At 39.1% G+C, this 17,026-nt stretch overlaps 1 protein-coding gene across 1 annotated transcript in view; it reads right to left on the reverse strand.

Moving 5' to 3' along the window:
• Positions 1–753: 753 nt before the first annotated feature.
• PLBD1 (phospholipase B domain containing 1) overlaps positions 754–17,026 on the reverse strand; it is a 60,183-nt gene continuing 43,910 nt past the window's right edge. Inside the window, exons 7-11 of the mRNA XM_069489890.1 lie at positions 5,765–5,965; positions 5,514–5,654; positions 3,641–3,826; positions 2,899–3,005; positions 754–1,064 (exon numbers count right to left, since the gene is read on the reverse strand). Of these exons, the coding sequence (XP_069345991.1) occupies positions 882–1,064; positions 2,899–3,005; positions 3,641–3,826; positions 5,514–5,654; positions 5,765–5,965 (818 nt within the window). The 3' untranslated portion in view covers positions 754–881. The remainder of the gene's footprint in view (positions 1,065–2,898; positions 3,006–3,640; positions 3,827–5,513; positions 5,655–5,764; positions 5,966–17,026) is intronic.

A 17,026-nucleotide genomic window follows, 5' to 3' on the forward strand; every position in this document is an offset into this window, starting at 1 on the left:
AGCAAGCCTGAAATTTATACTTTGAAATAAAACTACTGGATTTTTAACATTCTGAGTACTCTGATTTCATTCTGATTATTCACAGCCCTTGTGTTCTTTCTTTTGAAAGTCTCCCACCTTGTTTAGAATCACCCATTATATACTGTACAATATGGCTTCTTTAACCTGCTCAGCAATTCCATGGCACTCAAACCACCACATACAACACTCCAGCTTTGAAAGGAAGTTGCTTTGCAGAGTTGTTGCTAGATTGGATGGGCGCATTTAACTAATGGGAGACAACAGTGAGATTGACTGTTCAGCTGTAGGTGAAATTGGGGTAAAACCATTTTAAAAAAAATAAGAGATTCACTGTATTGTATGCCTTGCCTACACCACAAAAAGACTCAGCTGATGAGAGATTCCTTTGAAAACTGCTCCACTGTCTCCCAGGGTTTTGTCCTTAAGCATATTCAGCCAGAGGAAGGGGGATGAGCATGGGAGTATTACAGGTTCTTAGGGCCAGGCCTAGAAGTGGCACTCATCTCAGCTTCTGTTGGCCAGGACGGTCACGTGGCACAGCTACCTAAGGGACCCTGGGAGACGTGGTCTGTGTGGGCAAGCATAAAGGGAGAGTACAGATTTTGGTGAATAAAGGAGCAGTTTCTGCCACATCCTCTTGTATATTAGCTTGTATGCTAAAGCCTAGTACTGTTATTTATCATATACAATGTTTCTTCCACAGTGTTCCACCCTGTTAAAATCAGTGGAAAATGAAAGTGACACATGAATTTACTGTATTTTATTAAGAGTGATTCTGACAGCAAAAACATAGCTAAAATAATACCTTTGGTATCTTATTTGCAGCCTTTTATTCCCTTCTGTTCCCTCATCTCCCTCCTTCATTTTATGTCAAGTTTCAAAATGGGTTTCATGGTAATAAAATCAAAGTCGTAAGCCTCTGGCATGCCCCGATGGAGAGTTTTGTTGAAACGGTTCCAGCGAAAAACAGGGAGGCCGCCTTGTACTGTGGGACCACTGATGGCATAGGCTGTGTACTGAGATGCTAGGTAGATATCCGACACCTGGAAAAAGAGAGGACAGGGGACGTTTTAGAAAATCATTTGGGAAAAAAACTCAACTAAATCCATGACTTTTTTTCCTCTTTTCTTTCCAAAGTCACAGTATTAGCTCCTTTAAAACATTTTCTTGCAAGCTTCCACATATCTTTACATGATATACTGTTCTGTATCCATTTGGCATTTAAGTGTGAATTGACCAGTAGAAGTGTGTTACATGAACATTGTAGCCAAAAATGAAACCTTTATTCAGATTACTCATTCAGAATTTTAGCTCCAAAACTTATTTAAAAATCACTTAACCCTTCTGTGACTCAGTTTTCTCATTTGTAAAGTGGGCTTCATAGAGTTGTCATGAGGATTAATGCAAGCAATGCTCAGAGCAGTGCCTAGAATATATTAAGTCCTCGAGAAAAGTTGTTATTAAACAGGGCAGTAACAAGAGTTTTAAAGTAGAAGGAGCTCACTATCAAAAAACGAGGGCCATGGCTCTCAAAAACACCTAATAACGGAGTAGCAGCAGACCTTAGAGGAGAAAGAAAATCTCTGAGCTTCTGGTTTTCCCCATATTCAAAATGACTCTAAAGAGAGAAATTATATTTTTAAGGTATATACTTCAACAGAAACTTTTTTGATGAAAAAATAGCAGGCCCCTGTCTCCAGACGTGAAATTTGGCAGATGGAAGCTTGAGTTGGGTTCTTCCAGGCGAGGCAGCAGAGGTGATTTTCTTTGTGTATTCTGGGATGGATATGACACTTCACACACTTCACCGAATGTTTGAAAATATGAATACCATTAAAAAAAAATACAAAGGCATACATTGGGGCTTCCTCTGTGCCGGATTCTCTACAGCCACTTTGTTTACATCTGCTGTTTAGGTATTAGGCTGATAGAAAACAGTGTGTGTGGGGGGGGGGGAGGGCCGGCATTCCTACGATTCTGAGCAGAACAGGTCACTCCTTACAGGCTTCTTCCAGAATTTAGGACAGGCAATGCAAAAGAAAGGACACATGCCCACCCCAAAATTGCAAAAGGATGTGACAGAATGATTCTTTCCACCAACCAAATGGCTGACTCATACCCCCAGACATCCCAAATCCAGCAGTGTGCAGATAAATTTTTAACAACCAGCACTCTGAAGAAAAATTTTAAAAGGCCCTGATTTGTGGTATTTGCCGATTTCCATGGTGTGAATACTCCCACCATGGCTGATTTCAGGCTATCAACATGATATCAACTGACTTTCACAATTAGTTCTCACACGCCTACTGGAGCCAGCTTCAGCACACCACTGCAAGCCGATTTATTACCTGTTGTTATGAGATGCATTACGGCACTTACCAATTCTAACATGGTGAAAAATATCTGTTCTTCAGCTAAATTCAATTCACGTTTAACATGAAAGTACACTGCTATTAATAATGTGTTCTGTGGACATTGGGCCAGTCTGGTAAAACTTAATACCACCACCATCATCGTCGTCGTCGTCATCATCACTGTGTATATTTACAAATAACTCACTAAGTACTGTTCTAAACTTTTTACAGATTTAAAGGTTTAGTCTTTACAAAACCCTATGAGGTATGCACTGTTATTTCCATTTTACAGATGAGGAAACAGAAACACTACAAAATTATGTGATTTACGACTAAGTAGCAGAGCAGGGACTTGAAGTTAGGCAGGGGGACCTACTGCCAGAATCTCTGAAAAAGCTGACTGCTGAACTGAGTTTATGGTTAGAGACATCATTGTGCTCAATGCCACAAAACCCTGCAGCTTTGCCTTTGAAGAAGCCCATGTGCTGGTGGAAATTGAATTCAAAAGCCAGCAGTGTGTTACCTTCGTGTCATAGCAACCTCCGGGACTGGGGTTTTGTGAGTTCAAGTCCTCGCGGCAGCAGATGGTATTGCAGGGATCACCCTTACTATAAGCATCCTTCTTATAATCTAGGAAACAAAGGGATGGGGAAAAGAATGATTATTGGCTATTCTGAGACGCACCCATCCCCAGTAAGGTTTTCGGACTTGCTAAAGCCCAGATAATCAGAGTGTAGCCCTGCCAGCCTCCTCAGCCCAGCCTGCTTCCAGGTACAGACTTGCCCTCTGCCCCAGCCTGCCCTCGGGAACATGGCACAGTGAAGGGTGGATGGAAGACAGAGGACATAAACGTGCATCAAGTTTTTCCAAGAAAAGAAATTCAAATTTGACTTTGATACTGTTCATCAAAAATAAAGTATTTATGAATAATTTCTGTTTTATGTGCTGTCTTTATCCTTGGAAGGAAACTTGTTGTAAGGGAAGGAGGGGGAGGATCCTGCCTAGGTCATTTTTTCTGTGTTTTACATATGATTTTTTCAATTAAAAAGAATCTGTAGACTTTTCTCTGTCATTTTCTAAAGGAGGCCAAAATTCTACTTGTTGAGTATAAAATATCTATATAGTTGAATACTAAATACTTAATTCAAGTAACTTCTTATAATTCCTTCCAGTACAGAGATGATAAACTTACATGGATAAACTTCTTTATCCATGGGGAAGAAAAGGAGTTTTGAAGAATGATTCTTGAGAAATGTGCTACGTACTGTTGTATCGCATGATATATTTCATGGATGCCATATCAGTCACTTTCCCTTGGTCACGCCGGAAGATTTTGGCTCGTGGAGCTACATCATAAGAGTAGTCCAAACCCAACTTCTGAACTAGCAATGGATAGCCACTCCAGTTGTAGATTTTTTCATGGAAAGGAATGTTGTAGGATGGCCAATATCCTGATTTGGAATGGAAGGCAAGAAGGAGGGAGATAGATGAGAGAGGGAACAAAAGAAAGAAGTTATTAATGATGGTTTATTTTAAAAAATTGGCACAGGTGTTTAATTACAAAATGATTGTCTAGAAAATAAAGCTATGAATGTGAACTCTGGCAGCCAAACTGAGCCTTTTCAACTTCCTGAATTGACATACTTCTAGATTATTTCATTAGGGGAAGAAGAGCATTAGAATTCTTTGGTTTTTACCCAGAATTCTTAAAACATTCTGTAAACCAGAAAATAGACTTATTGTCTATACAGTGAAATAAAGTATGATGCACAATGGTCTGGGGACCTCTTCTAAGTGGATTTGGTTATGGAAATGCCAAAAGATGGTTCAATGTGGCCCTAAAAAGGAAGATGCCACATACTAATCATGGGATAGTGGAAGAACACAGCACTGGGAATCAGAAGTCCTAACTTCTAGGTGCAGGGCTGAATAGCTAGGTTTTAGGCAGTCAACCTCACGTTTCGCTTTTGGTGGGGGAGTCCATAATGTGAGAGGGTCAAGGAGGATCTTGACGGTTCTAGCCGGCTTTTAACTGCTTTGACTCTAAGCATTTATAAAGGCTCTGCTTCATTCAGAGCTTCCCAGTGTGCCAAGGCCACAAAGCCCACTAGCCACTAAATACCAAGCATGAGACGCAGCTCTAGTATAAGCAGCATTCCAGAAATATCCTAGATTACACTGGACGGGGTTATTGCCTACAGAACAGTCAACAGAGGATGTCTCCAGCATTCAGTGTCCCACCTCCATACTCTTCTCCTGGCCTTTGTCTGCCTTTCTCTCCCCTTTACTGCTCCTCCGATTCAGGTGAGGTTATTGAGGGGAAAAAAGCAAATGACAAGACATTTTACCTTTCTAAGTTTTGGGACACAGAGCCAGTATAAGGAAGAATTGAGGTAAGAATGGCATTGAAATTATGGTGTTAAAAACAGATTTGTTGCTAAAACACACCTAGGTTATATAGGTGTCAAAATTACAAATAAGTGATTGTGAACCTACACCAGGACTGGAGAGACTGGGATAATTTGCCTGAGATTTTAAGGAGCTGAGATTTGAATCAAGGCAGGGAAACTCCTGGCTTCCAATGTCTGGGCTCTGTTCTTGCCCTCCAGAACTGCCCTCTTCAATCCCACCCAGGAACCAACGCCGCCATCTTAGCATCACCAGCGGGCTGGGTACGCCAGACCTTCCTACGACTCTTCCCATCCTGGGTTCTCATGGCTGCTTCGTGTGCTCTGTTTCCCTACTAGACTACTGAGTTCCTCGAGGGCAGGGATTTTGTATCCTCGCTTTTCCAGTCCGTAGGCCAGAGTAGCAGTCCATAAATATTAACTGTATTGAACTTAAAGCTCTAACCAGGAACTCAGGAGAGAAGGTAATATTAGAGCCATGAGAAATCATGGGGTCATGAATGCCTGACTCGTGTCCCAGTCTGCACATTGTCTCGTAAGAGTCTGTGGTGTACGTTTAATGCTGTACTAAACCTGGTAATTCTCTCCCAGTGTGACTAGCGGTGGCTTCCCTGTCCTTTCTGCCCCACTGCACACGCCCCTGTCACACATTCACACAGCATGCATTCCCCTACCCTGTGCTCACACACATACGCATCAGTCCTCCCGACTTACAACATGAAAGAAGTACCTTTCCGTAGAACATCTGTTTGTTCAGAAAATTCTACATATGTAGGAATTTGCTCCACAACGTACAGAGTGCCCTTGCCAAGGCTGTGGTTCAGCTTTACCTTCTTCAGGTCCAGGACCATGTACTGATTGTTGTAGGTGCCTGAAATATCAGGAGACAGGAAGGCAGGACACGGTTGTAGCTTCACTGGTTGACTAGTCTAAATCTAAACACATGTCCATGCCTAAAAGTTACTCTACGGGGCCACTTACCAGAGTTGTATTTTGAAAAGATCTCTGCCCAGCTCTCGCCATTATCTGCCATCATGTTGGCCACACGGACCCTCTGCCACGCCAGAAGAGTCTGGGGTCTCACCTCCTTTAGTAGCGTTTTATTATACACACTGTTCGTAGTCTGCAGCAATATCAGACCATTGCTGAGAATGTAAAAGTCATCCAGAGACTCCAAAAACCCTGCAGGAAAGAAAAATATACACAACAGCGTATGAATGCCTGGAATATTGAACCATCATTTTTAGCACAGAGCTTTACACACACAGTGCGTTTTGCAGAGAGTCGGTGGTCACCATCCTCGATGTGCAGTAGCCTCTCCCCGCTGTGGCTCAGCTCTGAGGCAGTTGTTACCCAAGTGTTAAGTGTTGCTTACGCACGTGCCAGTAGACAGACCTCCACGCTTAAATTCTCCATTGAAAATTTTTTATTTTATGATTTGGGATGACAAATATATATGAAATCAGGAATATTCCAAGTTTCCCGAACAATAAACAGAAATAGATCCCCACTTGCTAGGATTTTGCAGGAGAACTTTTAATTAGGGAGGATATGAGAAGGGTTCATTGTTGGAGAGCAAGACTATGGATGCCTTTTTGCTTCTCTGTCTACTTTTCTGTATTTTTCAAATTTTATTTGAGTCTACATAATTTTTGTAAGTGGAAAAGCAGCTACATTTATAAAAAGCAAACATGGTTTTGAAACTAGGACATCGATGCTCTGGGTCAATGCTTTTTATAAATGTTGCAGGCAACACAGGAAAATCAATGAAGCCATAGTTTCCTGAAGGCCTATTTTGTGGTTTCTATTGGGACGATTATGCAAGGGATAGAATATCAGGCACAGCTGTAATAATAAGAGAGGGTATATTGTCATCAGTAACTAACAGTAATGGGCAAACTGTCAGTGCTAAAGAAGTGTCAGGAAAGGGCCCCAGTGGGATAGTTAGAAGGGACCAGAGTGATAAGTTCCTCTGGTGTATCCTGCATGAATGGGATTAATGCCCTCATACAGGAGGCCTGAGGGGGCTAGCTAGCCTCTTCTACCATGTGAAGTCACAGCAAGAAGGCTTTTTTTTTTTTTTTTTAGAGACAGGATCTCACTCTGTCACTCAAGCTGGAGTGCACTGGTACAATCATAGCTCACTGCAGCCTCAAATTCCTGGGCTCAAGCAATCCTCCTGCCTCCTGAGTAGCTGGGACTACAGTGCATGCCACTACGCCCAGATAACTTTTTATTAAAAAAAATAAAAAAATAATAGTGAGATGGGATCTTGTTATGTTGTCCAGGCTAGTCTCAAACTCCAGGTATCAAGCGATCCTCCCACCTTGGCCACCCAAAGTGCTGGGATTACAGGCATGAGCCCCCATGCTGGCCTTTTACACCACTTTAATCACTTTTGTCATATCTAAATTATTGTTTACTTATTTTTTATTTTTAATTGACCAGAAAAAATTGCATATAGTTATGGTATACAACATGATATTTTGATACATACATAATTTAGAATGGCAAATTCAAGCTATTTAACATATGCATTACTTAATATTTTTCTTAATATTCCCTTTTCAGACTTAAAATATTTAACGTTGTCACATACAATATCTAAGGAACCATGGGTTTAATGTTTTTGTATTTTCCCAAAAAATACATTAAAACAAATGCATTTATACTAATGTGCTAAACCGTCCCAAGACCACCTGAAATCACCTCCCCAGCACCATGCATGCTATGGCATGTCTGCTCTAGGCCTGGGGTGAAATAGGCAAGGTGAGGTCAAATAAAGGGGTCACTTGACGCTAAAGATAAGGCTTCAGAGCATGGAGTGGGAGTCAGAGGGTCTGCATTTTAGTTCCCTGCACTGCCTCTAATGAACTTGACAATTATCATTTTGCCTCTCTGTTCCTTATTTCCTTCCTCTGATAACCTGGGATGAAGAGATGTCATCCAGCTACAAGAATCTGATTTTAATGTTTTGAAATTTCTGAGTAGGAAAGTTACATGAGAGGAGCATCCAATTAACTCTCAATGGGCATATAGAAGGCTGCCATTAAGCTCTGCAGAGGTTTGTGTAAAGTAGAGAAAGTTGCACCTGTCAGGTGTTAAAAGGCTTGGTGGCACCTTGAATGACATTTTAATGGGTAACTTCTCTGAGAAGACACAGCCTGGACATAGCATACATGGCTTGACAGAGTGTAGAATGGATTTCATGGACCATTCATTCCTCTCTTGGACTAGGGTCACTTTGCAGTGCTCAAACTGTACAACTGTACTTGGCAAGTCTCGAGCAAGCTCCCTGGTAGAAAAATCCCTATAGGAGAGAATGCTGTATTGCTGGGGTAAGTTTGCTAATTCACTTCTTGCTGTAGCAGCCTTTCTGGACACAAGAGGGCAGGCATTCTTTAACATGTGTAAGCGAACGACTACTATAGGTACTAATGTTTAAGGAGTGATCTTTCATTTAAGAGCCAGACTTCATTAAAGAGATTGGAAGATGGAAAAATATAGGTCATCCAGAGTTCTAGAATAAAGAAAATAAACTGGCTTGCAAATATTATAATTGAGGAGGCTAATTCTATAGTTTAGAGTTAAAGATAATACAGAAAAAGCCCAAAGAGGGGACAAAGTTCTGACACATTGCCCTATAAAAGAATCAAATGTTCTTTGACTACGTAAAATTGTATTCCTGCTCTCATCTGTCATTAACAGCTTTGGAAGGCAGATTCTTTGACATCAGGAAAAAGTGACACATTCCAGTGTTGTATGGACAACAGCCTGCAAATAACATTTCATGGTAAACTTCTTGCTGAATTTAATTAAGGAAAAAAAGGGAACATTTTTCAGTTAATAAATCATATTTCAAGCCTTAAGAAAATCCATTTGAATCACAAAAATAAACTGACCACTACCCCAGATGTCATTTAGACCCATTGCTTAGTACAATCCAGAAAAGTTTACCCTTATTATCCTATCAACTGCATTTATAATTTACCCATTTGCACACTGGACGCGTTAGCTGCTCCAAAGCCCAGAGATGCAGACCAAACACTCCTTTCTCGAAGAATATTATCAGGGCTGACCGAGGATATAAATAAGGGGCAATTCAGGGCCCATTGTACAGATCATGACTATAAAAATAGCTCTGCTGCATTTCTTCACCCCTCCTTCCAGCCATAGTCTCTGCAGTGTGACTTTGCAGCATTTCCCATTGACTGTTGTCTGTCTTCCCACCTCTTAAATCTGGGCTGAATTTGGAACTTGCTTCAGCTAACAGAATGTGCCAGGTCTGAGTTTAGGTTCAAGAGACATTGCACACTTCTGCTCACTCTTGAACCCTTGTAAACAAGCCAAATCTAGCCTGGTCTCTAGGATGAGAGACCATGTGAGGAGGACCCAGTCATCTCAGCCAACCCTAAATGTGCAAGAGACTTCATCAAGGTCAGCACAGCTGCCTATCCAAGCCATAGCCAAGTGTGGATGCTGAGACACATAGAAAGAACCACTCAGCTGTCTGTGGATGGAAGAGCAATAATAATGACACACTGCTTTCAGCCACAAAGTTTTGGGGGTCGTTTTTTTATGCAGCCATAACCAACTAATACAACAATAATAATTCAATGATGCTATTATATATGTTTTGCTCTGAAATATCTTGCTGCCATTTGATTTTAACACAGATAGATGTGACACTTTGGGAACTCTTCTTTCTTTCCCTTTTTAAAGAAGAAAACAAAGTAACAACTTTGCACATCCCTAGCCTTTCTGCTCAGCTTCCTCTCGCCGCTGAGGAGGGACAGTATTGTTTCTCAGACTTGTGGAAAGCACCAACCTGCCCTGAGCTGTCTGATTTTTTAAAGCTCCTCTGACAGTTCATGAACGCCTGTCATCCCAGCTACTCGGGAGAATCGCTTGAGCCCAGGACTCTGAGACCAGACCAGCCTAAGTAACACAGCGAGACCCCGTCTCAAAACAAAAACCACAAATATTGCAAATTTTATCAAACACCCACTATGTGCCAAACACTGTGCAATGGTTCCTGGCCCAGAGACCTTATCAGAATTCCCTCAACTGTGTCAAAAGTCTCGTGCCCAGGCCACCTTCCCTGCCTGTCTGCGCTCCCCTCTGAGTCTCCAGCAAAAGCCCTGCTCTAAGATTGCTGTCTGCTGCGGGAAAATATTCTGCTTGCTCACTCCAAAAAAAGGAAGCCGTAGGCTCCCTGCTACCCTGGGACACAAAATCCTACCGCCTTTTCTATCGCCTCCCACCTTCCTTAATGATATTCTTTTGCTTCCCCGCCTGCCAGCATCCTAACTGATAACAATCAATTTCAACTTCTCCTTCCAGTGATTATTCGTCAATCAATTCAGTATTTATCGAGCACATTCCTGTCTAATCCCGCAGAAGGAACATGGTCAATGGAGGAATCGGCTGCTGTGTACTCAAACCCTTACTGTGGAATCTGGACACCTTGGAGTGTCCGCACGAGGAATTCGTAAGCCTCTCAAAGGTTATATAAAGTAAACGTAAAGAAGGTGGGTTTGTATTTAATCAACATTCTGTTATCATCCACACCAAAATGAAATTTGTTTTTCTTTAATAAATTATCTAATTTAGATTTTATTAATTTTTTACTTTTTTCTTTTCTATCTACTTCATAGCATGTAAACTCCACCCAGGAAAGGCCTTTTCCTCCCTTGCTTACTGGTGCTTGTTCACTTCAGCACCAAGAAAAAAGTTTGACACACAGTAGGTGCTCAGTAAGTAATCATGAAATCTAAGGGACAAAGAGAAGACAGCAGTGACTAACACATGTTGTGCATCTACTATGTGCTGGATACCTTGCTTTAGAAGGATGGATGCTATCATCTGATTTTCACAAAAAGAGCTTAGATGAACTATTTAAACTATTAAACGCTAATAAACAGCCTTGTCAGGAATGAACCTAAGAGCAGCTCCCAACACATGCAGTTTTCACTATACCACATCCCGACAAATGTAATGGGAACAGATACGCAGTCATGCAAATGGCAACAACACTTACTCCACACACACAAAGGAACAAGTCCATTAGAAACAATTAAGATGATTGAGCCACGAGTTGCATGTTGAGACAGGGTGGAGTTGAGGGAAATTGCCTTACGACCAGTTAATCAAGAAAAAGTATGGAAAATAAGGTGGGATTTCTGGAAAGATAGAAGGGAGGAAACTTCCTGAACTAGGTGGGGAAAGACAATCACGACAGGTGTGACCTGGCAGAAGACATCAGAGTCCTGGGACGGTGCCAAAGGGGAGATAAAGAATTATTAAAAGGTACTTAAGAAAAAAGAAATTAAGTGCCACAAAACCTATCTATAATCCTTTGGAATATGTGCCCTAGTTTTGGTTTTAGTTTTTTTTTCTTCCCTTGGTTCTACTCTCTCAATGTGAAGGACGGGAATTCTGGTACACACTAACTTGGGAACTGTTTGTATACACTTCAGCTTTATGATCACAGTACCTAAGATCAAAGAGGTAACATGAAATTCAAGAAAGTAATTTTAGTATATTAAAATGTTTACAACATACATTATCAAATAGGCAATTTTATAATTATAGCCTATGGAAATTATCACATTCTGGATTGTGAAGACTTGATTCAATTTTCCTGGGGCTTTAGCCTATTCTTTTATCTTTGTGTGCACCTACCTTTGAGTACATAAACTTCAAACAAGAAAAGACTAAGCAAAGTTTTTGCTACCTAGACCACCAGGGCTGTCGTAGTCTCAAAGGACAGGGTATGGGCCAGTGTGCTGGAATCTCCTACGGTGCTTGTTACAGATGCCCAAGCCCAGATCCCACAAATGAGAATTTCTATCGATGGCACTTTGAGATTTGCATTTTTAGCAAGCTCCATGGGGAAATTTGAGGAACATTTAAGAGGTATATATAGGTCTGTGGGGGAGGTGACAGGATACCTGGACATAATGCAAAGTAGGAACACACATATACTTGCTAAGCGCGTTCCAGAGAGTCTCACTTAAGATAATTAAGCTTGAAGCATCGGTTGTCATGAGGAACATCATTACCAGAGTCCTCAATTAAACAGGATCCAGCTTTTGTGTCCACACGAGTGCTCCACCCACCTGGCATGGCAGGAGGCCCTTTGAGTTCATGGCTTTTTTAGTTTTAACCATTCAACTTAAAAGCAAACTGAATCATTTCTGGGAAAAGAGTGGATATTTATTATCAGATATATTGTGTTTGAACCCAGCCCTCAACAGTTGAGTTGTGTGACTTATTTAACTTCTCTGAACCTGTTTCTATTCCTTTATTTGAAAAATGCAGATAAAATATCCTCCTTGTTAGGTTTTTATGAAAATTAAATGACACGATACACATCAAATGTTTTTCATAGTGTCAGACACAGAGCCAGGCACATAATAGAGACTAAACAAATATTAGGGTGTTTTGTTTTCCTTTTTACTTAGTGACAAGTTGAGCGCAAACAAGTTTATAGTAATTTAAAACTTGAGCGCTACCCAATTCCCATAAAGCTAGTCAGGTCATATTCATATCATGTATCATCAGGTGACTACAAAGGATTAGCTTCAAGACAGAACTTGAACGCACAGATTTGCATCTGAAGTCCCTTGCTAACCATTCCTGAACATCTTGGACTCCTGTGTGCAAATCCGGGGTCTGAAAGGAGGGCGGTATGGGTAGAAAGTAAGGAGGTTACAACAGGAACTGTGATCTCTTAGGCAGCTCTCACCCCTCCTCTCACTCGATTGCCTCTTTTTCCTTCTTGCAGCTCCTGCCACACCCACATCAGAGTGGGTGGGATACTCCTAATCTGTCTGCCTATCGCCTTCCTTTCTGTTCTTCCTACCACTCTCCTTTTTTTCCTTCCTTCTTCTCCTCCTCTTTGTCTTTCCTTCCATAGATACTTATTCAATGACTACACCGTACAGGCTCTGTGCTGGTCCTGGGGGCACAAACGTGAGTGTGGAATATGGGCTTTGAAGAAATTACTCACAGGGTATGCAGGAAGCTCAAAGGAAGGATAGCTTGCTCAGCCTGAAGGTTGGTAAAGGCTTCTAGAAGGAGCTCTTGTGCTGCTTTTTGTTAATATGGAAAGCACTTGGGTGATAAGTATTAACTGGCAATAAAAATGCTCGTACCAAGGGTGAATATTCCGATAATGGCAGCATGATGAAATTGAGTGATTTCTCCTACAAACAACAGCTGTAAAAACTGTAGATGATCGTGCTTGAGGCCTCAGCCTCTTGGGGAGCATTATTACTGGAATCCTCAACTAAAAGTATTTTGAATAGATTCCAGCTTTTCCTCCCACAGGAGACCTCCACCCGCCTGACATGCCAGGAGGCCCTCTAAAATTACTTAAAACAACTATTTGAAGGTACTAAAAATGATCAAAGGGAGGAAGAAACTGAACATTAGTACAGCATTGTTAAGAATGAGCATGAGCCTTCCTTGCTTGAGTATACTCCTAACCCCCCGTTGTAGACTGAATTGTGTTCTCCCAAAATCCATATGTTGAAGTCTTAACCCCCAGTACCTGAGAATGTGACTGTATTTGGAGACAGGGCCTTAACAAAGGTAATTAAGGTTAACTGAGGTGATATGGGTGAGCCTTAATCCAATATAACTGGTGTGCGTATGAGAGGAGGAAGACATGCCAGGTATGAATACACACAGGAAAAGGCCATGTGAGGACACAGTGAGAAGGTGGCCACCTGCAAGCCAACAGGAGAGGCCTCGGGATAAACCAAACCTGCCAGCAACTTGGTCTTGAACTTACAGCTTCCAGAACTGTGAGAAAATAAATTTATGTTGTTACAGTATAGTCATTACAGTGTACTGTTTTTCAAATCCAAATTTCAACCAAAATGAGTAGACCAGACACTGACAGAACCAGGAAAGCATGACCCTGTTTTAAGTGACACTTAAAGTCACTAGACACTGTTTTCAAGTAGGCCTAGATGTTGGATTTAGCAGACAGAGACCAGTTTGCAAAAACAAAACATGGCATTAAGAGTTACCAGAGAGAGGATTCCAACATAAAATTGGAAACTAAAGAGAGAACAAAATGGAAATTCTAGACCTGAAAAGTACAATAACTGAAATGAGAAATTCACTGTATAGTTCAACAGTAAATTTGAGATGGCAGAAGAAGGAATCAGAAAACTTGAAGACAGATCAGTGGAAATCATCCAATCTGAAAAACAGAGAGAATAAACACTAAGTGAAAATTTACAAAGCCCCAAAGACTTATGCAAAAATATTATCATCTGACAGATAAGTAAGTGGAATCCCAGAGGGAAAGGAGAGAGAAAAGGTGAGGGAAAAAATATGTGAAGCTATAACTGCTAAAAAATCCTTAAATTTAATGAAAAACATTAATTTATAGATCCTATAAGCACAACAAACCCAAAGTAGAATCAACGCTAAGAAAACCAGAATTAGCTCACCACAAAGCCAAGGATAAAAATCTAAATGAAGGAAAAAAAATGCAGTTAGAGGAGAAAAGGGATTAACAGCGTACTTCTTAAACACACACACACATTTTTTGTTTTAATTTCTTTAAGAGACAATGTGTTTAAATAAAAAATTTGAATGCCATATTGTTGTATTTAGAACATATATGGTTATAATATAGAGATGATTACAATAGCACAAAGGATGGGAGACACTAAATGAAACTATTACCATTGCAAAGTTCCTATATTTTTTTAGTAGGCATAATTAAATGTTACTGTGATGTAAATTAGGATAAGTTAAAGATGCATATTACAATCCTTAGAACAAGTAATAAAAACCAGTGCAAACAAATATAGCTAGAAAGCCAACTGTAGTGTTAAAATAAAGAATATCTTGTTAGAATTCTTGTGTTAAAATGTTTAATACAAAAGAAGACAGGAAAGGAGGAACAGAGAAACAAAACAGAGATGAAATAAACTAAATAGAGACACAGCAGTCCAAATATATTATTTACATTAAATTTAAATGGACTAAAGATTTCCATCAAAAGTCAGAGATCGTCAAGCTGGATTAAAACGATTAAAACAAAAAAAGCATAACCCACCAATTTGCTGTCTGCAAAAGACAGACATTAAACACAAAGACACAAATAGTTTGAAAGTATTTAATAAATAGGTAGAAAAAGTAGAAGATGCAAATGCTAAGTATAAGAAAGCTGGAGTGGCTATATTAATATCAGACAATATAGAGTTTAAGACAAGGAGCTGTACTAGAGATCAAAAGAAAAAGACATTTCATAATGATAAAAATGTCAATATACGAACATATAATACTTATATAAATGCTGAATGACAGAGCATCAAAATGTATGAAGCAAAACTTTCAGAAATGAAATGAGAAACAGAGCAATTAACAATTACAGTGGGAGTTATGAATATTCCTTTCTTGGTAACTAATAGAACAAGTAGACAGATAATCACACTATTAATTGACTTGGTCTGATTGACTTTACAGAACAGTATACCCAGAAATATAAGAATTTGTACTCTTTTCTACAGTGTATGGAATATTTGTTGCGATAGACCCATATTGGGCAATAAAACAGGTCTTAATATAGTTAAAAAACTTGAAACTATACAGAGTATGCTCTCTGACCACAACAGAATAAATTAGAAAATGGAAGCAAATTAGAAAACAATGACAGAAAGATCTCAAAAATCTCTAAATTTTGGGAAATTAAACAATACACTTCCAAATAAACTATGGATCAAAGAAATCATGTGATAAATTAGAAAATATTCTAAATTGAATGAAAATGAAAACAAAACATATCAAAATTTGTCACATGCACTGAAGGCAGTGCTTAAGTGGGAGGGAAATTTATAATTTTATTTATTTATAGTAGAAAGAGATCAAAATCAATTATCTAAGCTTCTACCTGAAGAAGCTAGGAAAAAAGTGCAAATTAAACACAAAGTAGAAGAAATAAAATAGTAACAATAAAAATGAAATTAGTGAAGAAGAAACATGGAAAATGGAAAATAAATCAATGGAACTAATATCTAGTTTTTCAAAAATACCAATAAAATCAATACAGTTCTAGCTAGACTGATCAAGTAAAAAGAATGATGACATAATTTCGTGAATGATACAGGAGACTTACAGATCTACCAACATTAAGAGCTTAAGAAAAATATTATAAATAGCTTCATGTTAATAAATGATAACTTAGAAGGAATGGATAAATTCCTTGAAAGGCATAAATTTTCAAAATTGACTCAAGAAGAATTAGAAAACTGGAATAGTCCTGTATCAATGAAAGAAATTAAATTTATAATTAAATTAAATTTATTTTCAACAAATAAAACTCAATATCCAGATGGCTTCACTGGTGAATTCCATTAAATATTTAAAGAAGAAAATAATATCAATCTTATATAAACTTTTTAAGAAAACTTAGAAGGAAGAAATAATTCCAAATTTAGAATATAAAGATAAGCTTACCTTGATATCAAAACTATCAAAAGAGTAGGAAACTACAAACCAATATCTCTCATGAATATAGATAAAAAAATTCTTAACAAAATGTTAGTAAATTGAATCAAAAGATAAATAAAAAGAATAATATATCGTGACTAAGTGAGGGTTAACCCAGGAATGCCAAGTTGGCTTTAACATCTGATAATCAATCAATATAACTCATCATATTAATAAAGGGGAAAAGTCATATGATCCTTTCAGTAGATGCTAAGAAAGAATTTGGCAAAAGGCAACACTCTTTTATTGATAAAAACATTAAGCAAAGTACAAAGAGAAGGGACAGTCCTTAGCACTATAAACATTATAACATTATAACCAAAAATGCTACCAATAACATCATACTTAATGGCGAAAGACCGAATACTTTTCACTGAAGATCAGGAATTGGGCAGGATTTCCATGCCCATCACTTGTAGTCTACATTATTCTGGAGGTCTTGTCCAGTGTAATTGTGCAAGAAAGCAATCAAAGACATACAAGGAAAGGAAGAAGCAAAACTGTCTTTATTCAGAGATGACATGTTTGTGTATATAGAAAATACCAAGGAATCTACAAAAAAGCTATTAGAACTGATGAATCAATTTAGAAAGATCACAGGGTAATAATATACCAAAAAAATCATCTTTCTATATTGTGGTATTTTTAAATTTTCCATAGATTCTTTGACACCCCTCTCTTTAAAAGGTGGATCCTAATTCCCTTTCCTGGAATGTGGGCTGGTCA

The sequence above is a fragment of the Eulemur rufifrons genome, chromosome 16 (assembly GCF_041146395.1).
Source record: "Eulemur rufifrons isolate Redbay chromosome 16, OSU_ERuf_1, whole genome shotgun sequence".
Taxonomy (NCBI): Eukaryota; Metazoa; Chordata; class Mammalia; order Primates; family Lemuridae; genus Eulemur; species Eulemur rufifrons.